Source organism: Chinchilla lanigera, unplaced genomic scaffold (genome assembly GCF_000276665.1).
Source record: "Chinchilla lanigera isolate Chin_1 unplaced genomic scaffold, ChiLan1.0 scaffold00037, whole genome shotgun sequence".
Lineage (NCBI taxonomy): Eukaryota > Metazoa > Chordata > Mammalia > Rodentia > Chinchillidae > Chinchilla > Chinchilla lanigera.
Window position 1 is genome coordinate 3,516,784 of NW_004955438.1, and position 18,863 is coordinate 3,535,646.

Here is an 18,863-nt window from a genome sequence, read left to right on the forward strand (position 1 = left end):
ATAGAATTCAAATAGAGCTGGGCAAGGAGCAGTATAAGCCAAAGCATGAAGTCGAGAACTTAATGTACTTGTTCAGAAAATGCAAGCTTTTATTTAATAGTCTAAATGTGGAGTATTTACAAGGGCAAGTGGTAGTGGAAGATAATGCTACAAGTTACACTGGAGCCCAGAGGGGAATGTACTTAAACTTTTTTATGAAACTGGGTTTTTTTTTTAAGTGTGGGTTTTGTTTGATAAGCAGTGGGATCAATTTGAATGAGGGGAGTGGCATATAAAAGCAATGTTTTTATCCTGGCAATACTTTCTAGAATTCAGTGATGAGACAGAGGTAAGCATACACAGAGAGTCTAGTTAGGGAATCAGAAAATCCATACAGGGAAGCAGCCACAGCAGCACAAATAGAGGAGAGCTTCCTTTGAGAGATGGGATTTGCAAAACTTGGTGGCCAGAAGTATGATGGGGAACAAGGAGGTTTAAAGATGATCCTGAGGGTTTGGGCTTGTCCTGGAGACTAATGATACCATAGACTGAGCCAGGGAAGGCAGCAGTAGGAGATGATCCATCTAGTCTGAGATATGCTGATTACAGATGTTTAATCTAAAATATGTTAGTCCCTGCTTACTCAGTTCCAAAATGATCCTTTGTATCCAAACTTCTTTTGGCCACAGAACTGGTGTATTGATGAGCACTGGAATCACTGTGGAGCTCTTCTCATCGGGCTGAGGTCCAAGTCCCACTCCTGAGTATTATTAAAAAATCACCAGGCTACTGATGAACACCAAAGGCAGAGACTGCTTATCCTGCTCCTGGGGTCTTGTAGCTTCTCTGCGTCCTCTGCTCTCTCTCTCTCTCTCTCTCTCTCTCTCTCTCTCTCTCTCTCTCTCTCTCTTATGCTTGACTTCAACTTCTAATAATAGAAAGCTTGACCTTTAGTGACTGAAGAAGGGATGCATTTTCCTATTTGACAAAAGTTTTGGAGTCTAAACTGATTAGACTCATGTTGTATTGTATTTGATATTACCGGAGTGAGCCTCTTGGATTTTTCCTTGGCTTTGCCCTCATATTGGACACCTTGTGGTCATCACACCCGCTGTAGCTCCAAGTATTCATCCAAATCCGAGGAAAAAAGAAAAGCAATTGGACCAACTGAGGCTTCTTCTGTCAGAACTAGAACAAGCATTTCAAGTCTCTAGCCGACTTCCTTGTTCATCTCTGTGTCCAAATCTATGCCATCTGGTCACTTCTACTTGCAAAAGAAGCTTGGTTGGGCGGGCCATATTGCCACTCTAGGAAGGGGGAAGCGGGATATCAATACTGACAGTATTTGTAATGCTTGCCTTCCTTGCTACACCATAAACGCTCTGAAGGCAGGGACCATGCGTGTCCCTACATATGGCGTGCCCTTCTCACCTTGCACTTTGATGGATGTATCAAGACCTAGGATGGGAAGGGCTTGAGAATTCATTCATTATCTAGAATTCTATTTAGAATCCTTCATTTGTCTTTTGCTTCTTCTAAGTAGCTTTAAGTTGCAGATGTCTTTGATATATGTTAGAGAGCTCTGTTTTTCAGTACTGCCCTAAAAAGAAAAAAGAAAGAAAAGGAAAAGTGTACATGCCAGGAGGAAGTCCATTCTTCTATAAATATAGAACAGAACCCTGGCGCATTGTTTAGTAATGAATGCATGAAAAGAAGCTTCTTAAATTATGAATGTGGCTTCTCTTGTTTATTGCTTAGTAATCTTGTTTTATTGATTTCTGTTTATTTCCAGTCACCTAGAATAAGAGACTGTGTTGCTCAGAGATCTTGATCCCTAAAAGACTGTCATTAAAGCTACTCTGCTGTATTTAGTTGTTTATTTTTTGCTCAAAGTGTCTGAATCAATACACATAAAAGCAAAACACTTTCTTCTTTGCTGTCTTAAAGACTAGGTAGGAGAGAAAGTACAGAAAAACTAAGTAAAAATACTCAGATTAAAAAGTCCTGGCAAATGATGTATTGATTTCTTTCAAATTAAAAATATTCTTCTGATACACTTTTTGAAAATGACTTTTCAGAGTTGATGGTCATTGACTTTCAGTTCCTGATGGGACAGGGTGGAAAGGCAGTTCCCTTTCCCCAAGCTCAACTAGCTCTGAAAGTTCTCAGAGGGAAGTTTGCCTTAAAGCTAATGCTAACAAAGGTTCTGATTTAGATTAGTTCTCAGTTGTGGTCTTGCCATCCACCAAACTACTTCTGTGTATAAGGATATTGCACTTTTTTTCAGAGAAATATGTGATTAGCGTTTGATTTGTTGGGAAAATATTTTTGGATTCCTCTGTGGCATTTTCTTACATGCATATAACCATACGTTGATGATATCCTCCTTCCCACTAGGATTTGATTTTAAAGGGGTTGCCCTGAAATTCTGAATTCTTAGAACTGCAAGGGGCCAGAAGTACACAGGCTCTATGACCTTTTTATAGAATAGTCTCAGGAATGTTATTCAACAGTGATCTGGGCAGATAATGAGGGAGTAGGTGTGGGTGTCTGGGTATTAGAAACACATAGAGCCAAGGATGGTGGAGCTGTTGCTTCCAAAGTAACTAAGTGAGAATAAACCTAGTTAAGGCTCAGAGTCCTAAGGCTGGGAGTGAAGCACACGAATCTCTTCCAGATTTGGAAACATGAATTATTTGTCATAATTTGAGTTTCTAAAAACCATATCACACTCCTTTGGTAGAATTGTTCTCGGGGGTGGCTACATAATTTGTGGAAACAACCGTAGAAGAAAACTAAGGTTCCTCTTGTTTAAAGAACAGTAAAAGTTTGGTTAAAAGCACTAAAATATAAAGCTGGTTTTTCTTCCTTCCACATTCTCTTTCTCAACTTGTCATGGTGATTTTATTTACTGTTTAAAACCATGCTAAGGAAAGAAGAATTAAATTTTTAATTATTAGCATGAAAATTACTATTTATTGCTATATTTTGCAGTGCTCATCTTCAATGTAAATTTAAAATCATTCAGCTTAAATGCAGAATCACCAAAATAACACAGCTCTGATCTCATAACTCATATGTGCTTAGGCAGTTTGTTCTTAGTGGAAGAGTAGAAATGCTGCTTCCAAACTAACTTCCTGGCTGTTGTTTTGTTGTTTGAGCTTCCCATACTCCAGCAACCTTTTAACTTCAGAGCACTGTGCTGTTTAATAGATAGAACAGAAAGGGCAAAGTCTCTGAGTTGCTTTGGATTTCTCTGTCTCTTGTCATTATTTTTAGTTCAGGTGCTTGGTTAGTATAGAGATGGCAGTAAAGAAGTCATGGGTTTCCTTCTTAGCTCATGTTTCTCAGCATAACCTGGCTTCCCTCTGCTGTCTAAGAAACTTCCCATCCAAAGAGGAAGCACAGCATATTGAGGTTATTAGTGCCCCCTCTGCAGATGTAGCATGCTTTTCTGTTACGCAGAGGGCATTATGGGGAGCCATAAGGGAGGAAAATGTATTGGAGGTCAGACTGGATGGAGATTTCTCCCCAGTCGTACTTATCTAGAAGACAATACCAACCTCCCAAAGAGAAGTATAGGATGACAGAATCCAAATAAAGGTGCTTCATTCATATGATCCCATACATGGTGAGTCAAAAGAATCCTGTGTTCACAAATCATACAGAACACCTTATCAAAATGGGGTGTCAAGAAACACATTCTACGTATCACTTTTGCTTGCACACATGCTCCATTTTCCCATTGAGCCCCACTTTCAGAACATCAGCTCAGAGATAAAATGGTTAAGACTTCCAAGACAGTAGGAGCAGAGCATTAATCCCAGTATGAGGTCATTGTGGGCACAAAGCCTTGTGTGACTGCTTGAACCTCATGTCTGCAATTGCACCTACTATGTTTTCACTGCCTCTTAGAGCATGAGCGTTGTTGCATATGAACTGCAGCAGGGAGAAATTGTGAGCTGTGCTGTCCTGCAGAAATGAGACATTGAGTGGGCCTGGCCCCTCCCAGATAACAGTCTCTGCTGTTCACTTTTGTAAATAGCTTTGAATAAAGATCTCAGATGAGGTTATCTATTTCATACTAGTTTGCCACCTTGGGGTGAGGAGGTGGCTTCTAAGAGCCAAATGGGCCAATTTGGATTCCAGAATTCCTCACTCAACAATAAATGGAGGTATCTTTAACTTCAAATTTATTATATAAATCTAATAGATGCACTTAACTCCATTCATCAATCTTTCACTAGGTGGTTGATATTATCTTCTAGACATAAGAATAAGTCTCACTCCAAAGCTGGACTTCTTTGTACTTTTTCTTTTTTGGAGGTTTCATATCAGATTTTCCACCTGACACTTATCTTTCCTGGATAGTCCTTACTCAAATTTCCTGGCTTCAGATTACCTGTGACTTTTCAAAAATTGTTAAGTCCAGTTTCAGATGTATAAACCTTGCTTTTACTGGTGGTATTATTCTAACACCTACAGCTGGCTTTCTTCACATTACATTACAAGTCAAAGTGAGAGATATTCTTTTCAGTATGTTAAGAAAAAGATAATGTTGCATTTTATTCATGATATTTCATATTCATTTCATTGCATTTGCTTGTTCTGGATAAATTTCTGTGCTATATACTAAGTTCTGGGGTGCACTAGTATGCATTTCCTTCTTAGGTTCATGTGACATATTTTGGAGCTCACATCCTTAAGTTCTTATTTTCTAGGCATGAATCTAAGCCATGTCCAGTTTTCTAAGCAGCTGTTCTAAACTCTGTCAGATGTCCATATGAATTATACAGTTTATCTGTTCTAAACTCTGTCAGATGTCCATATGAATTATATAGGCCTCTCATAGATAAAGTAAGTATTTTAGCTTGTTAAATTCCCAATAATTTTCCTCTTTTCCCACCTCTGTGGTTCATCTCACAGTCTTCAGTTCATCATGAGATCAAAGTTTGAAAAACACATGCTCTACTACATGCTGTGGACTACACAGCTACTTTATATTGTTTTTCAGGGATGCTGACCGATATCCACACTCCTTTTCTCTCCAGGACTGACTTTACTCTGATGTTTGTATTATCAGCTCCTCTAAACTGTGTCTCCAACCTACAAGCAATGACTGCTTCTCCTAGGACTCTGAGGTTAAGATATCAAGACAGAATTCCAGGAGAAAGACTTTCCTACAAGGAAATATAATGCTAATTTCCTTATTTATTTGAAAATACCATTCTTCTTCCCTAAAATGCAAAGTAACAAACAGCATAAAGTAATTCATGGTATCAACTTCCTTGGCTCGAAAACACTTTGGTGTTCTACATGATGGGAACTTGTTCAGGGTTTTCTGATATCTGTTTATTGGTACCTATATCACTATTTGTGAGTCACATTAACATTTGACGTTAGTCATTGTCCCTCAAAACAGAAGCTTGATTTTGTAATAATATTGGAATAAAGAAAGAATGAAAAAGAAAGAAGGAAGAAAAGAAAAGTACTCAGTTCTTAGAGTTTCAACACACCCTTTACTATTTAGGGCATCAAGACATCAACACATCTGGGGTGCACTAGTATGCATTTCCTTCTTGGGTTCATGTGACATATTTTGGACCTCACATCCTTAAGTTCTTATTTTCTAAGCATGACACAACAACTGAAAAAGTTTACTGTGAAAAGATAGCCAAAGCTTTTGATGAGTAGTCCTAGAGAGGGCTGAGCCAATAAGAAATACAGCCATCAAATACAGAGCTTTATATGTATATAATCAATAGGCTGCGGATCTAGATTCCTAGAGATGGCATGGGCTTGGTGGGTGGTTTTATTTATTTTTATTTTTTTCTGTTCCCTAAATAATATGTAATTTCTCCAGGCCAAGAAATAAATTGAAAGGATTTAGAGGGATTTGCTTATCAGTGGAACACCACGTAGCATTACATTCCTCCTGCTTTTGGGAAGGTACATTGAAGTTTGGTTAATCTTCTGTGGTTCAATACTCCTCTTCCCTCTGTCAGGCTGCCTTGAACAACAAATAGATTAATCCCCTTTCCACCCACTCTCTTCTTCTTCCTCCCTCCCCTCTCTCTTGATCCACCCTTCCCTTTTTGAGCACATGGAAAAAAGCCTTAAAAGTGGAAAGAATAAGAAAGAAATGCTGCAACACTCTTATTTATATCACCCCCGAAAACCTCAAGGATAGAAATAAAAGACTGCAATCCTTAGCATAAAATATGGCTCAACTTAACTTAGTTGTTCTGTTAATTAAATCTTGAGTCTGCACAGGGATTTCCTTAAAGGATAATTCATTAACAAAAGTTATTATAAATCATGCCATTCCTTATGCTGCTTCACCATATACATTGTGGGAAAGAAACCGAAAATATACAGGCTACTGAAGACAGGCAGACTTTGTAGGGACATGACAGGTACTATTTATTGGATTCCTAGAATATCTACTGAGAGTAACAGTGGATAAATAATCAATTTTTATTACAACGGCACCCCATTAATTTTAAAGTGTGCCAACAGCTAATGGCTAAAAATCTAATCAGTGTTTTAAAAAAATTTTTAGTAATTTATGAACTCTAGAAAGGTAAGTACTGGATCCCTCTGGTACGCAGCATAGTAACTGGCACATCCTCAGTGATTAACAAACATATATAGAGGAAATACAAGCACATAGAAAAGCATATATCCAGAACAATGTTTTTGTTTTTTAATTCATACTTTTTAGGCAGGTTCTGTGCCAATTAACTAATTTTGGTCAGGCTGAAGGTATTAGCCCAAGGCAATCCTCCTTAGAGTCTCCTCGTTCCATGTAAATAACGAGCCATGAGAACATCTCTAGGAATGGGTAAAAAGAAGAATGGAAGGAAAGCCTCGAGAACCCCCATGCCGTGAACACTTGGAGGGAGTTTTAAAACTCACAGGATACAGTTCCAATTACTACACTTAGGCACAGAGAGATGGATGCGACAGTCACCTAAGATGGCGTCTCAGCCAGACTAGGGATTTTTCTCTTCAGCTGCAGTCTTCAGGATCGGCCTGTGCTTTGCCCTGATCTTGCACATTTGAGTATGACAAGCTGAAATCATTTACATCTCATTTTGTCATAATAATGTCAGTTGCTCCTACTGAAGATGACTATATACAGCATGTTTAATCAGAATATAATGAGAATGCAGATATCACATTCATACAGTCATACAATCTGACTGTGTTCTAAGGTTGTTTCTGTACTGAGCTTGAGTTGGGTGAAATTATGAGAGTAGACAAGAGGAAAGAGATAAAGGTTTGTAATGAGCTCACCCAAGCTCCATAATATTTTATCTCTGACTTAATATAAAATTTTTTCATGTGTGTGTATATGTGTGCATGTGTGTTTTCTGCGTGCATTAGCATTGATAAAAGATGGAACAATGTGACCAGAACAATTGAGTGGTAAAGAAAAGCTTATTGGATAAATTTAAAATGTAAGAGTCAAAATTTTTACACCTTATTTATAGTTTTACCTAGAGTTACTCGACTCTAGATAACCTAAACACATCTCCAGTGTCCTTTGTTTAAGTAGAGAATAAAAGTTCATAAACAATCTGGAGGATACTCTACTTTCTTTGAGAAACGTAAAGTGTTATCCCCATCTCAAAATGGAAGTACATAGGGGAAAGATTTAAACATTGGTAGTTTAATTATTTTTAACATAAAGCAGTTACAGAGATGTATGGCTGTTTTCTGTAGGACTTCAGAATATTTATAGTCTGTTCTCCTTTCCTTTTTCACTGGAAGAAAAGAAATCATCATTCCTGAGTGTGTTATTTATAATTTCATAAAGCTGTTCAGTGGCAGGACTTATTTTATCTCATACTTAATCTCGGTCAAATAAGTGCTTTCAAGGAGCTGGGTGGAGAAAAATGATTTTTAGCCCTCCACCCAGATGATTAGCCCAGTGCGGCCCGACATAGAAGACTAAAGGTTAGAATTGGAAGTCACAACATGCAATACAGGAAGGGATATGGCAAAACTGGCTGGAACAGCTCTGCTCATAGCAGTTGATGTTTCTCTCAACATCAAATAATAGATACTTTCGGGAACAGTGTTGAACGTCCTTGAGCTGGGATGGGGTAGAACCCTTCAGAATAAATAATTAGAATCAGCTGAATGTAGAAACAATAACTCACTGGAGGAAAATGAGAAGTCAGCTTTGTAAATCTGAAGGAACTGGAAGGTAAATATACCCATAAATTTTCTCGGGTGGACAGAGTTTCGAGCTTTCTTCACTTCCAGCTTCATTCTAAGGTAATTTCAATAAGCATTGGAAGAAAAAGTAAAGAATCTAACTGCAATAAAAAGGCTTAGAGGAAAGGAATAAAGAGAGCTCCTTCCAGAGAGATATTTTATTGAAAGTTATTATAATACCTATCTTTAGTTTTATGACACCCAATACAGAACGAAGTAATTTCAACATGTGGATTAAAAATATGAAATACATATTTTAAAATAGAGTAGCATGAATTATTATTTTTAATATAGGGCTTGGCTAAAGTATATGGGCAGAAGAATATTTCCCTCCTCCTGAGAAAGCAAGGCAAGGTGCTTAATCTGATCAGTGGGAGCTGTTGCCACTGTGCATGTGGAATACATCCCGAAACCCTGTGTGTCAGATCCCAAATGATCTGAGAATGTGACAGATGACACCAATGAGACTTGGGGAGGGGGAGGAGGAGAGAGGACTGATCGGGCAGGATATTAAATTCATGCTTGTTCGCTAAGTTTTGCAGAACAAGCAGATAATTCAAATAGCTGTCATGCTGTCACCCCAGTACATCTCCTCACTCCCGTCACCTTATACTTCTTGTAGGTATACAAATAACCTGAGCTGCTTCACATTTCTGACCCTTTGCCAACAGTGTTGATTTCAACTGCAATGCCCTTCTCCTCTTCCAGCTCACAGCCTTGGCTGTTGCTGCTTTGTCCCCACCTGTCTCTGCAGGCTCATTTCCCACATCCTGTCTGCTTGGGAGGTACCTCTACCTGCCAGCTACCTGCTCCCTTGGCACTTCATGTTTACTCTTGGATTGCATCCAGTTTACTGTGTCAGAGTTGCCTGTTTACTTGGCTGTCTCGTCAAAGGCTGAACCCGCAGACCAGAGGAACTGTCTTACCCACCACTTTATCCCTCCTAACTGCTGCAGAGACTGACATATAGGTGCTCAAAAATAACTATTGAAGTAATGAATGAACACATGGATGCATAAAGCATCTTGATGACATAGTCAAGCACCATGAATGCTGGACTCACTAGCCCAATCACTATCAAAACTGTTTGGTTTCTGAGTGGTCACAGGTCATTCATTTTCCTTAAATGAGTTCTAAGTAGTATTAGTATTTAACATATGGAGACCTTAACTTCTCAATACTTTAAGCTTAGCCACTGGAAATTCTGAGAGCTTAAGATGGTCTTTGTGAGGAAAACATGCAGAGAAGATGACATGGAAGGCACCATGATGGAAATTTCTGACAGCCCTGTGAACAGAAGAGTTCCCTCAAGCAATATTTTTCCAGAAGGAACATGGATAATGAGTGGTTAAAACAGCAGAAATCATGACAAATGTCAGTAATGGTGGTATTAAAAGAATGAACACATCCCCATTGCTTAACACAAAGCCTTATTATGGCAAATGGTAAGGGCTATTAAAAGTCATGATGATTGATGTCTCAGATATCTGTTTCTTCACATGGAACTAACTGCTCTTTTAAGGAATTAAAAGTAATTGTGGAACATGATTATGATTGTGGGAAAAGGCACACCATACATATGTGAATTTGCATGCACATACACGCATACACACACACACACACACACACACACACACACACACGCTCATAGTCTGAGGCCCCTGCATTTTATTTAAGGACAAAAGTCCATTGTTCTATTTTACTCATAACAATTCTGTGGTTTGGTGTGGTGTGGTATGGTGTGTGGTTTGGCTTGGTTTGAGACGGGTTGCTATGTTGTCTAGGCTGGCTCTGAATTTGCTGTGTAGTCCAGGCTGGCCTTGAACTGCATCAGTCGTCCTCCCTCAGCCCTCTAGAATACTAGGACCACAGGCATGCACCACCACGCCCGGCTTACTCATAGCACTTCTATTCTCCATCTCTCTCTGTGTACATTGGTGAAGCTGCCCCAACAGCTATGGGTACTAATCATCAGAGAAGTGTGTTTTTTACTCTTTCAAGGTTGAGCATCACATCTTGCATTGGTTTATATCTGAGGAAAGACACAGGCAGAGAAAAAAATTCTGCTAGAATAAAGCCCAGCTTTTTCTAGGAGTTACTTTGGAGTAAATTGTCACTATTTTAGTATATTATCCTAAATTCTTCATCTCATGCTAAAGGCATGGTTTGTAATTTTGTTTTTTATTAGATCCCAGAAATAGAAGTAGTTTTTTTTTTTTTTTTTTTAAAAAACTATGTGTAGTTTTTAAAATACTGAGTTCAGGGTCCTTTTGCAAATGGAACCCTGATTCCCTTGACAGAGCAAGTTCTTCTGGACCTATGCAGCAGGGCCAGTATTGAGTGCCAGGTTCTACAGGAAACCCTTGCTTGCTATGTTAGGCAGTGAGGGGTTATGATGTTTGTAATTGCTTTGGGAACTTCAATTGGCAGTACCTCTAAATGATTATGATGAGGCTGGGGGGAAAATGGGGGCTAAATCATCTATGACAGATTGTCTGGATCCAATGCCATTGGTAACAGATCATTCTCTGATGTCTTTTTAAGCTATTTGTGAGTTTGTTTTTCTTTATCCCTCTTGGTGGAGGGTGCAGCCAGAAATAGTGTAGCACCATGACATGTAGGTAATGAATTAGCAGCTCTGAGCTGTTCTAATAGGGGATGGATCCTAAAAGATGGGGAACATAGGTAAAATACTAAATTTAATAACTCAGGCATGGCTACCAGGCTTAGAAGATCTGTGATTGATTGATTGACTGATTGATAGGGTGATGGATTAATTTAGATACTTAGTTAAGCAAACCACTTCCAGCCCTGCCACTTTCTGGCTATAGGTGGAGGACCGGGAACTGCAGGTGTGCTTGGTCTAGAGTCAGGCCTGCCCCATGCTTGCAGCTGGACTGCTACCTATTAATGTTCTTTGCATCTAGGAACCATTGTTAGGAGCTACTGGTACAACTGAGCTGTGCTGATCAATGGGGAGAACATCGTATCTGCATATCCACAGAGAGGACCACAGAAAACAGTTCTCTCAGAAGTGGGCACAGGAGAACAGGGATCAAACTTGGAAGAAGATTTGTGTGGGGCCTGTAAGGGGGTGAAAAGCCCATTCTTGGAGCAGAACTGGAAGTAGAAATGGGGTGGGATGGTGCAGTTTACGACAGTGTCACCCAAACCACAAGGGAAGGAAATGTGTGTGACACAGATGAGACTGGAAGATGCTGGAGGAAAATAGTATCCTTCCACCCCTGGAATCTAATGCTTTTCCTGAAAAAAACTTACATCATTTCTTTTAACTCTTAAAAATGAAAATGTTACTCTTAGACTTGGGTTAAATCTCCGCCAACATCACGTTAATGTATTTTTTACTCATTCTCTCAGTGGACTACTTAAATGTCATCATCTGACCTTTAGCTCTTGAGAGGATTTCTTTAATTTCCATCAACCCTACAATATCCACTTAATTCTAGGAACCAAAACCCTACTGAGACCATTGTATGGGCTCCGTAGTCAAGTCATTAGCAATTACTTCCCAACTCAATATACTTAACAGGTGTATTCTTGACTTCTTTTGCTTGTCATACCCTATGAAGATTTTTTTCAGAATTTGTTTTCCTAGATCCAGGCATGATTTCACACATTTATAATCCTAGCACTGTGGAGGCAGAGGCAGGAGGGGTGCCATGAGTTCAAGACGGGACTGGTCTACTTAGTGAGTTCAAGCCCAGCCTAAACTACATAGCAAGATTCTATCTCATAGAAAATATATATTTTTTCTAATTGTCTTTCCACCATGAAATTTTAATACCAGTGATGCACTGTGTACTCTTTCATACAGTGGTGGTCTTAGAATGGTCAGAAAACACCGTAATATACAAGATGTCCCACAGTTGTCACAGTTGTCTCAAACCAATTTTAGTTGCCTTGAGGAAGCTCTCGCCCCCATGGATATAGCATGTGATTTATAATGTCAGTGCTTATGGCCCTTCCAAAATGGTGTTTACCTCTTGTAATTGCCTTCTGCATTGTACAATTTACATTTATTTCCTATTACCCTTCTCCTTAAGTAGCTCAACATGGATCTGCTCAGGGTCCCTTTACAATAAGAAACCCCATGAGATGTTTCCTGACATTTCTGTAACACAGACATGGTGCCCAGAATACAACTGCCAGTTTCAGCTGCTGGAAATGAAACATGCAGTTTAGTAGTATCTAATTTAAAAAATAACGAGTTTGAAATTGCTTTTTCTACCAACCTTGAGGAAGAGCAAGGTGTGAAGTAACTCCCTGTCAGATGCAGAATGAAGGTCAATAATGCCCTGTAAGAACTTCTTCACCAGAGTCAGTGAAGTCACGGTGCTCTTCCCTGCTCCAGTGATCCTGCAGTGAACCATGTCTTGTTAAGAGTGCGTTCTTTTAAGCATGTAGGTTGTCAGAGGTTTTCATTTGCTGACCCACCATAACAACATACCATAGGCTGGGTGAATAAAATAGCAGAAATTTATTTCTTCACAGTTCTGAAGGTGGAAAGTCTGAATTCAAGGTGTCAGTAGAGCTGGCTTCTGGTGAGGCCTCTTTCTCCTATGCTTGCAGAAGGACATCTTTTTCTGTGTCTTCACATCGTCTATACTCTGTGCACATGTGTATCTAATCACTTCTTCTTGTTAGACCCATCCTAATAACCTTTTACTTAATGATCTCTCTAAGGCCCTATCTCATGTTCTGAGGTACAGTACACTAAGATTTCAACAAATGATTTTGCGAGATGGGGTTCACAGTTCAGCTTATAATAATGTAAGACCATTAGGACTATTGTGCGTCGCAAGCATAACATTAACTAAAATATAACTCTCAAATCTCCACTGCGTTTCTTACTAGCTGTGTGTTCTTCCACACTCAGGTAATCACTCTGATTTGCATTCTCTTTCAACATTTGATTTCATTCCTGTCTCACAGGATAGATTTTTCAGAATTGTGTCTAATCAACTAATAGTAACTAAAACTATAATGTGTACGTACTTATCAAGTACAGCCACTGGCTTGTAGGCTTCAATCTTAGGCTAGATTGAAGCAGTTTATTATCTTTCCCTTTTGAATATGGATTAAGACTTTAGTGCATTGGGAATAATAAGATAAGCAAGCCAGTTGATATTATTAGCATTAAGAAGGGAAATGAGCATTTGTTGAACAACTTTGAGTACTCCTACACACAGCACACCAAATTAATTTTTGCATAAGATTTATAGATCATGAAGCCACTCATCATTCATTCAATAATACCTATAGTGCCTGCAACATATACCAGTTGCAGAAAACAGACTTCTCACCTCGTGTTTTCTTACTGTCAATACCCGTATTTCCTACAACCTGCCTGGCATTGGGGGATTTCTACAGGACTCAAAAAACATGTCTCAAACTGAGCTACTATTATTGCAGTCAGAACTTGTCCCCCTCCCTTCAGAAACAGCCTATGTCCAGGGGGTGTCATGCACTGTCAGGCTGCTGGCCCACATTACCAATTCAGCTAATTGTAGCAATTACGTGAAGGAATTGCTGCTAGTAAGGGAAGCCATTAAGATGATCCTGAGCAGCTTCCACAGTGTTCATTAATTATACAGCCTATAGGTTCACAGTCACCAAATCATGCTCTTGAGACTACGTGCCATATGCACCAAACCCTCCCCAAACCACCATGCATTTCCATGTTGGCTTAGTTCTTTTATTTCCCATCCTTTGCAGTACCCTTCCTTTCATTCTCCTGATTTGCAACCCTGAAATTAGAGACCAGCTGCACAATATGATTTACAGAAATGAGAAAGACTTGAGCTTTCTAAAACCACTCTCGGTCCCTCTGCATCACACCCCTACAAAATTTCTGGAAATGCAACCATTCTCAGTTGCAAAGCAGTTGAAAAATCTCCACCCTACATCCTGGGTCTCTGTAAATTAAAGAAACAGCGACAACGATGGGAGGTGGGACACAGTGATATCTCCGATGCCTTTGTACACTGATTTCATTATCTTCTCTTGTCTCTCTCTTCTCCCAATCCTACCCTATCATTGTGCCTTTACCATGAACAGCCAACATCAGATGACCTTGTTTCATCTGCTGAATGTTCAAGTGATGATGAAGACTTCGTTGAATGCGAGCCAAGTCCAGGTAGGTCAGGTCAGTCTTGTTTTGCTTGCTTTCTTTTTTCATTTGCAAAAAGCAATACATACATATATGTGGTTATACATGTGTTTTCTATATATTATAGTGTGTGTTAATATGTGTGCTTCCTATATCTATATATGTATGAGTATACATGTATAAATATTAATTCATAAACAAAAGCATCAAATCCCATGGAAGGAGCAGTAGACCCTAGGGAAACTTAAAGTCCATTGATAACAAAGAAAAATCCATGGTACACAACCCAAATTTGGACAAGTACATGCACAGATTAATCAATTACTGAAATAGCCAAAGGGTAGCAGCCAAGGTAAACTATGAAATTTGCAGGGGTGACGGCATGAAGAAGTCTATATTGGAATGAGTAAAAAAAGCATGAAATCAAAGTGGAGACATAAATATTGGCAAATACCACTTAAAGCTCAGGAATCTCTCTGAACTTGTGTGGCAAAAAAATAAATAAGTAAAAAGTAAGCCAGATAAAATTTTCCATGGGATTTCAACAGCAGGTAACATGGTATTATGTTTATACTAATTTTGTTCATTGTATGTCTAGAAAACTTGTGCAACAATTTAATACACTAAGTGCAAAATTAGTAGTGAACCATGCCATGTCAATAGCTGTGATGCTTCAAAATGTATCCACTATGCTGAAGTTGGTCAGACTTTGGCAATTAGAAGCTTCAATGTGTTTCCCATTTGGACTCTGATACATTTTGATGTTTTATGGTCTTTCTTTATAATGAGATATATATGATATAATGTCCAGCAGGAAACTGCAAGTCCCTGATTATTTCCTATCAACTTTCCCAACTAATCTATTTCAAGACTTTCTAAAAGTTAAATATTCATATGTATATAATAGAGAACAGATATCATCGAATTTCTGTGTATGTTTAACAAACTTAAAAGTCTGAGCATGGTCAGGATCTTATTCCTGCAAAGGTTAAAAGAAATGAGTAAAATTTTCTTTCTCTAGGTTGCTTTAATTGTTTTCCTTTGCTTTAAAAAAAGCATGCCGTTGAACATTTTCTTCTGCTAATTCTAGAGAAATTTAAGCCTCATGGAAAAATAATGTATCCAAAACTAAAACCTACCCCTTTTTTGCCAAAAAAAATTACTTATAAGATTTTAAATTTTATTGAAGACTGATTGCTTGGTTTCTTGCAAGTGGCTTTGAATGCAGGAAGTTCTGTGGGTTTCATGCCTTAGCATTACAGAGACACACCAACTATATGTTGGCCTTACTATCCTGATGTGTTAGTTATTTTTCTGTCATTGCTGAGACAAAATCCCCCAACATCCAAAGTTAAGGGAGGAAGGTTTATTTAGCTCACAGTTTGCAGAGGTTTCAGTTCCTACTTGGCCGGCTCCAAGGCAGAGTAGCGCATGGCAGAGGGGCAACAGTTCACGGCAGCAGTAGGCAGCAAAACCCACAACCAAACCTTAACAACATCTTTCTGTCCCTTTTATACTCTATCCAGGATGCTAGGATTAGGGTGGTGCTAATCCAATCAGTGCCTGATCCAGCAATCACTCACCCTTAATCCCAGCAACCTTAAACCCAGCATTGCACCACCAATCACTCACTCACTCTAGATTCAGAACATCTCTAAAAAGACCCATCTAAAACTGCATGAGGCTGCGGGGGGACATCTAGACACAAACCATAACACTTGGAGTGTGATTTTCTCCTTTGGGACCTTAGCCATGTGGAAGGAAGGTAGATGTCATCTTATTAGAAATTTTCAGGTTATAAGAATAATTTTTATGTGCTGACTGAGGTTTACACTGTAAATATACATATATCCCAAATCTGTACCAAATCATGGGCACCAACGTTACATTAAAAATTAATCTACTCATTCATTCAACAAACACTTAGGATTCTGACAGGAGGGAATAAACCCCTAAATTTAAGTCCTTCATATTTTTCACAGTTTTCATAAATGAGCTATTGGGAGGTAGAATAAAGATATTGGGCACATAAATTATCTCTGCATCATAATTCTGTTCAAATATTTTTCAAGAACCAACTACATATGTTACACATGTTAGATTTTAAAGTCTCAGATATGAATGACATTATCCTCAAACAATAGGTTCAATTAACTAGTTTTCTGATCAATACTTCAAAATGCCTAGACTTTAATTAGGACTGTTTAGAGCAAGGGCTCTAGTTTTCTTCTTTGCAGTAAAATCTGTGGCAACATGTATCAAAACTGTAGATTTTAAGTTTTATAAAAAAATTGAGGCTTAGCCATTCTGAAATATCACCATCTTTTCCCAACCACTCTCCCCCGCCCAATCATCTCCACAACACCTTCCATAACAAGGCAGATACTTTTCTAGATCTCAGGTCCACAAGCTCTATAGCTTCCTAAGCTGTGGGTACACACTGCCATGCGATAACGAACTTGGATTGGCCCAAACGTGAATGGCCCAAAACCAAGTTTGTTTACTTTTTAAAGGCTACACAGCTGTTTTAGCTGACTCAAATGCAGAGGACTAGAACTCAGTGCCAGCATTTCTTGTGTAACTTGGGCAAGGTAGGGTGATACCATTTTTAAAGCAATCCATTGTGTTCTACAAGGGCGCATGGGAGGAGATAAATAAAGTGAGGAAACAAGAATCCCCACCATGATAGATCTAATATATACCTCTAAGAAACCGTTAACAATCCCTCTGCCTGGAATAATTCAACTCATCACATTTAAAGAATGAGCATTTATTCTTCCTAAACTTATTCACTCCATGATGTATTCCTGGTGAGTAATTGGGATACACAGGAAAATATGTCAGAGGCATTTTTGATGCAAGAAGGAGATGGATATCCCTACTGATATACACAGAGAAAAAGTTTGTCCCAGGGACCAGATTAACACTGAATACCGTTACCTGCTCAGAGCTATGGAGCTCTCTTCTGCATCACATGGGAGCTATCACCACAGTCTTCACATTTCCCAGAGCAGGGTGAACTACAATCAGAAACGTTACTAGTTTCTAGGGCTAGGTTTGCACTGTTTAAAGAGAACATGTCCAGTGCCAGTGTGAGATGGAGAGTGGTGACATTTACATGACTCTCACATACATTATTAATCTTGCAATACTACATGAATATAGAGATTAAAATGATGGTTTTGAGCACTCTAGTTCATTGCCTCATTTTCTAGTCTTTACTCTGTGCCAGGCCTGATGCGTGATTGATATACATTAACTTTGACTAATTACACGGGCCTTGTTCCACCATTCTGAACGATTACCCTGTCTTCTCCCACTTTATAAGCAAGTTTATTATTTTTCTACCTGTTTTATTGATGAGGCACTTTCCCTCTACATGCTATTTCATGATCCATTTGAAACTCTTACATTTCATAAATTTGGCAATTTGATATGTGCTATAATTCAAAACATTTTGATCTTATGTGAGCGTCAAGTTTGAAATGAAATGGGTTTTTTTTCCTAATTTATTTTCTTTAAATCAGAATGGATTTTAATGCTTCTGGTTTTCAAGCAGATGTAAGCAATTGCCTTTCACACAGAGAGCCTCACTTTGGCTCTTGAAATCACCGTGGCTTGCTGCAGTTTAGTCATATTATACTTAAGGGCAACAAATGTTCTTGGAGCCTGGTTGCTAATAGTTTAGAAACCTTGCAAATCCAATAGATGTATATTTTTTCAGGAAAATATGGAAATGGGTTAATTTCTTAGACTGTAGTTTCAAGATACACACAGAGTAAAAGCTCAGCTAAGGTTGGTGGACTCGATTAGTCTGATTTTCAAATATCTCATAATCTTAAACTAAAACGGAACAACTCTTTTCCTATTGCTGACTTCATCTTTGCTTGCTCAGCTAATACAAAATCTGCTGAATTATTTAAAAACCTGTGATTGCATATAAATACATATTGCCCAAAGAAAACCTACATCTCTTTAACAAAAAAGAATTGTTTTTCCTTCTTTTCCCTGTCCCTTATTTTCATGGGAATTAAATCTGGTTTTCTGTGGTTGTTGTTTGATATTGGGGATTGAACCCATGGCTTCATGCTAAGCTACATCCCTCACCCATTTTTATTTTTTATTTCCAAACAGGGTCTTGCTAAAGTGCCAAGGCTAAGCTCGAACCTACGATCCTCCTGCCTTAGCCTCACAGAGGGCTTGGCATTATAGGCAATTCTTTCGAGTCATAAGTGTGTTTGTGTTTCCTGAATATTTGCTTTAAGATCCATAGTTGAGCTTTTAAAAGTAATAGCATAATAAAACCATTTGCATCAAATTAAAATATCCAAAATAACATTTGAATAAACATTAAATATCTAAAAATAAAGGTCAGGATTGTAACCCTAATTGAAAGTATTTGTTTTGTCCCCCACAAAATTCAGTATCTATTACATATTTCAGATATTTTCTTTGCACACGAACACTTTCCTTTCCTACTAAACTTCATTGATACTAAGGTGTACAGTCTACTCATATTTCATTCTCT

The 18,863-nt window shown here is 38.5% G+C and overlaps 1 protein-coding gene across 23 annotated transcripts in view; it reads left to right on the plus strand.

The window, feature by feature from the left end:
• Nrxn3 (neurexin 3) overlaps positions 1-18,863 on the plus strand; it is a 1,559,809-nt gene that overhangs the window by 1,492,921 nt on the left and 48,025 nt on the right. For 15 of the 23 annotated variants that reach the window (XR_001235159.1, XR_001235161.1, XM_013517252.1 and 12 more), the window contains one exon: positions 14,284-14,371. Coding sequence is in view for 20 of the 23 variants with exons in the window: in XM_013517252.1 (XP_013372706.1) it covers positions 14,284-14,371 (88 nt within the window). In the remaining 3 variants the exon portion in view is untranslated. The remainder of the gene's footprint in view (positions 1-14,283; positions 14,372-18,863) is intronic. The other 8 variants (XR_001235160.1, XM_013517255.1, XM_013517261.1 and 5 more) reach the window with 1 other exon arrangement.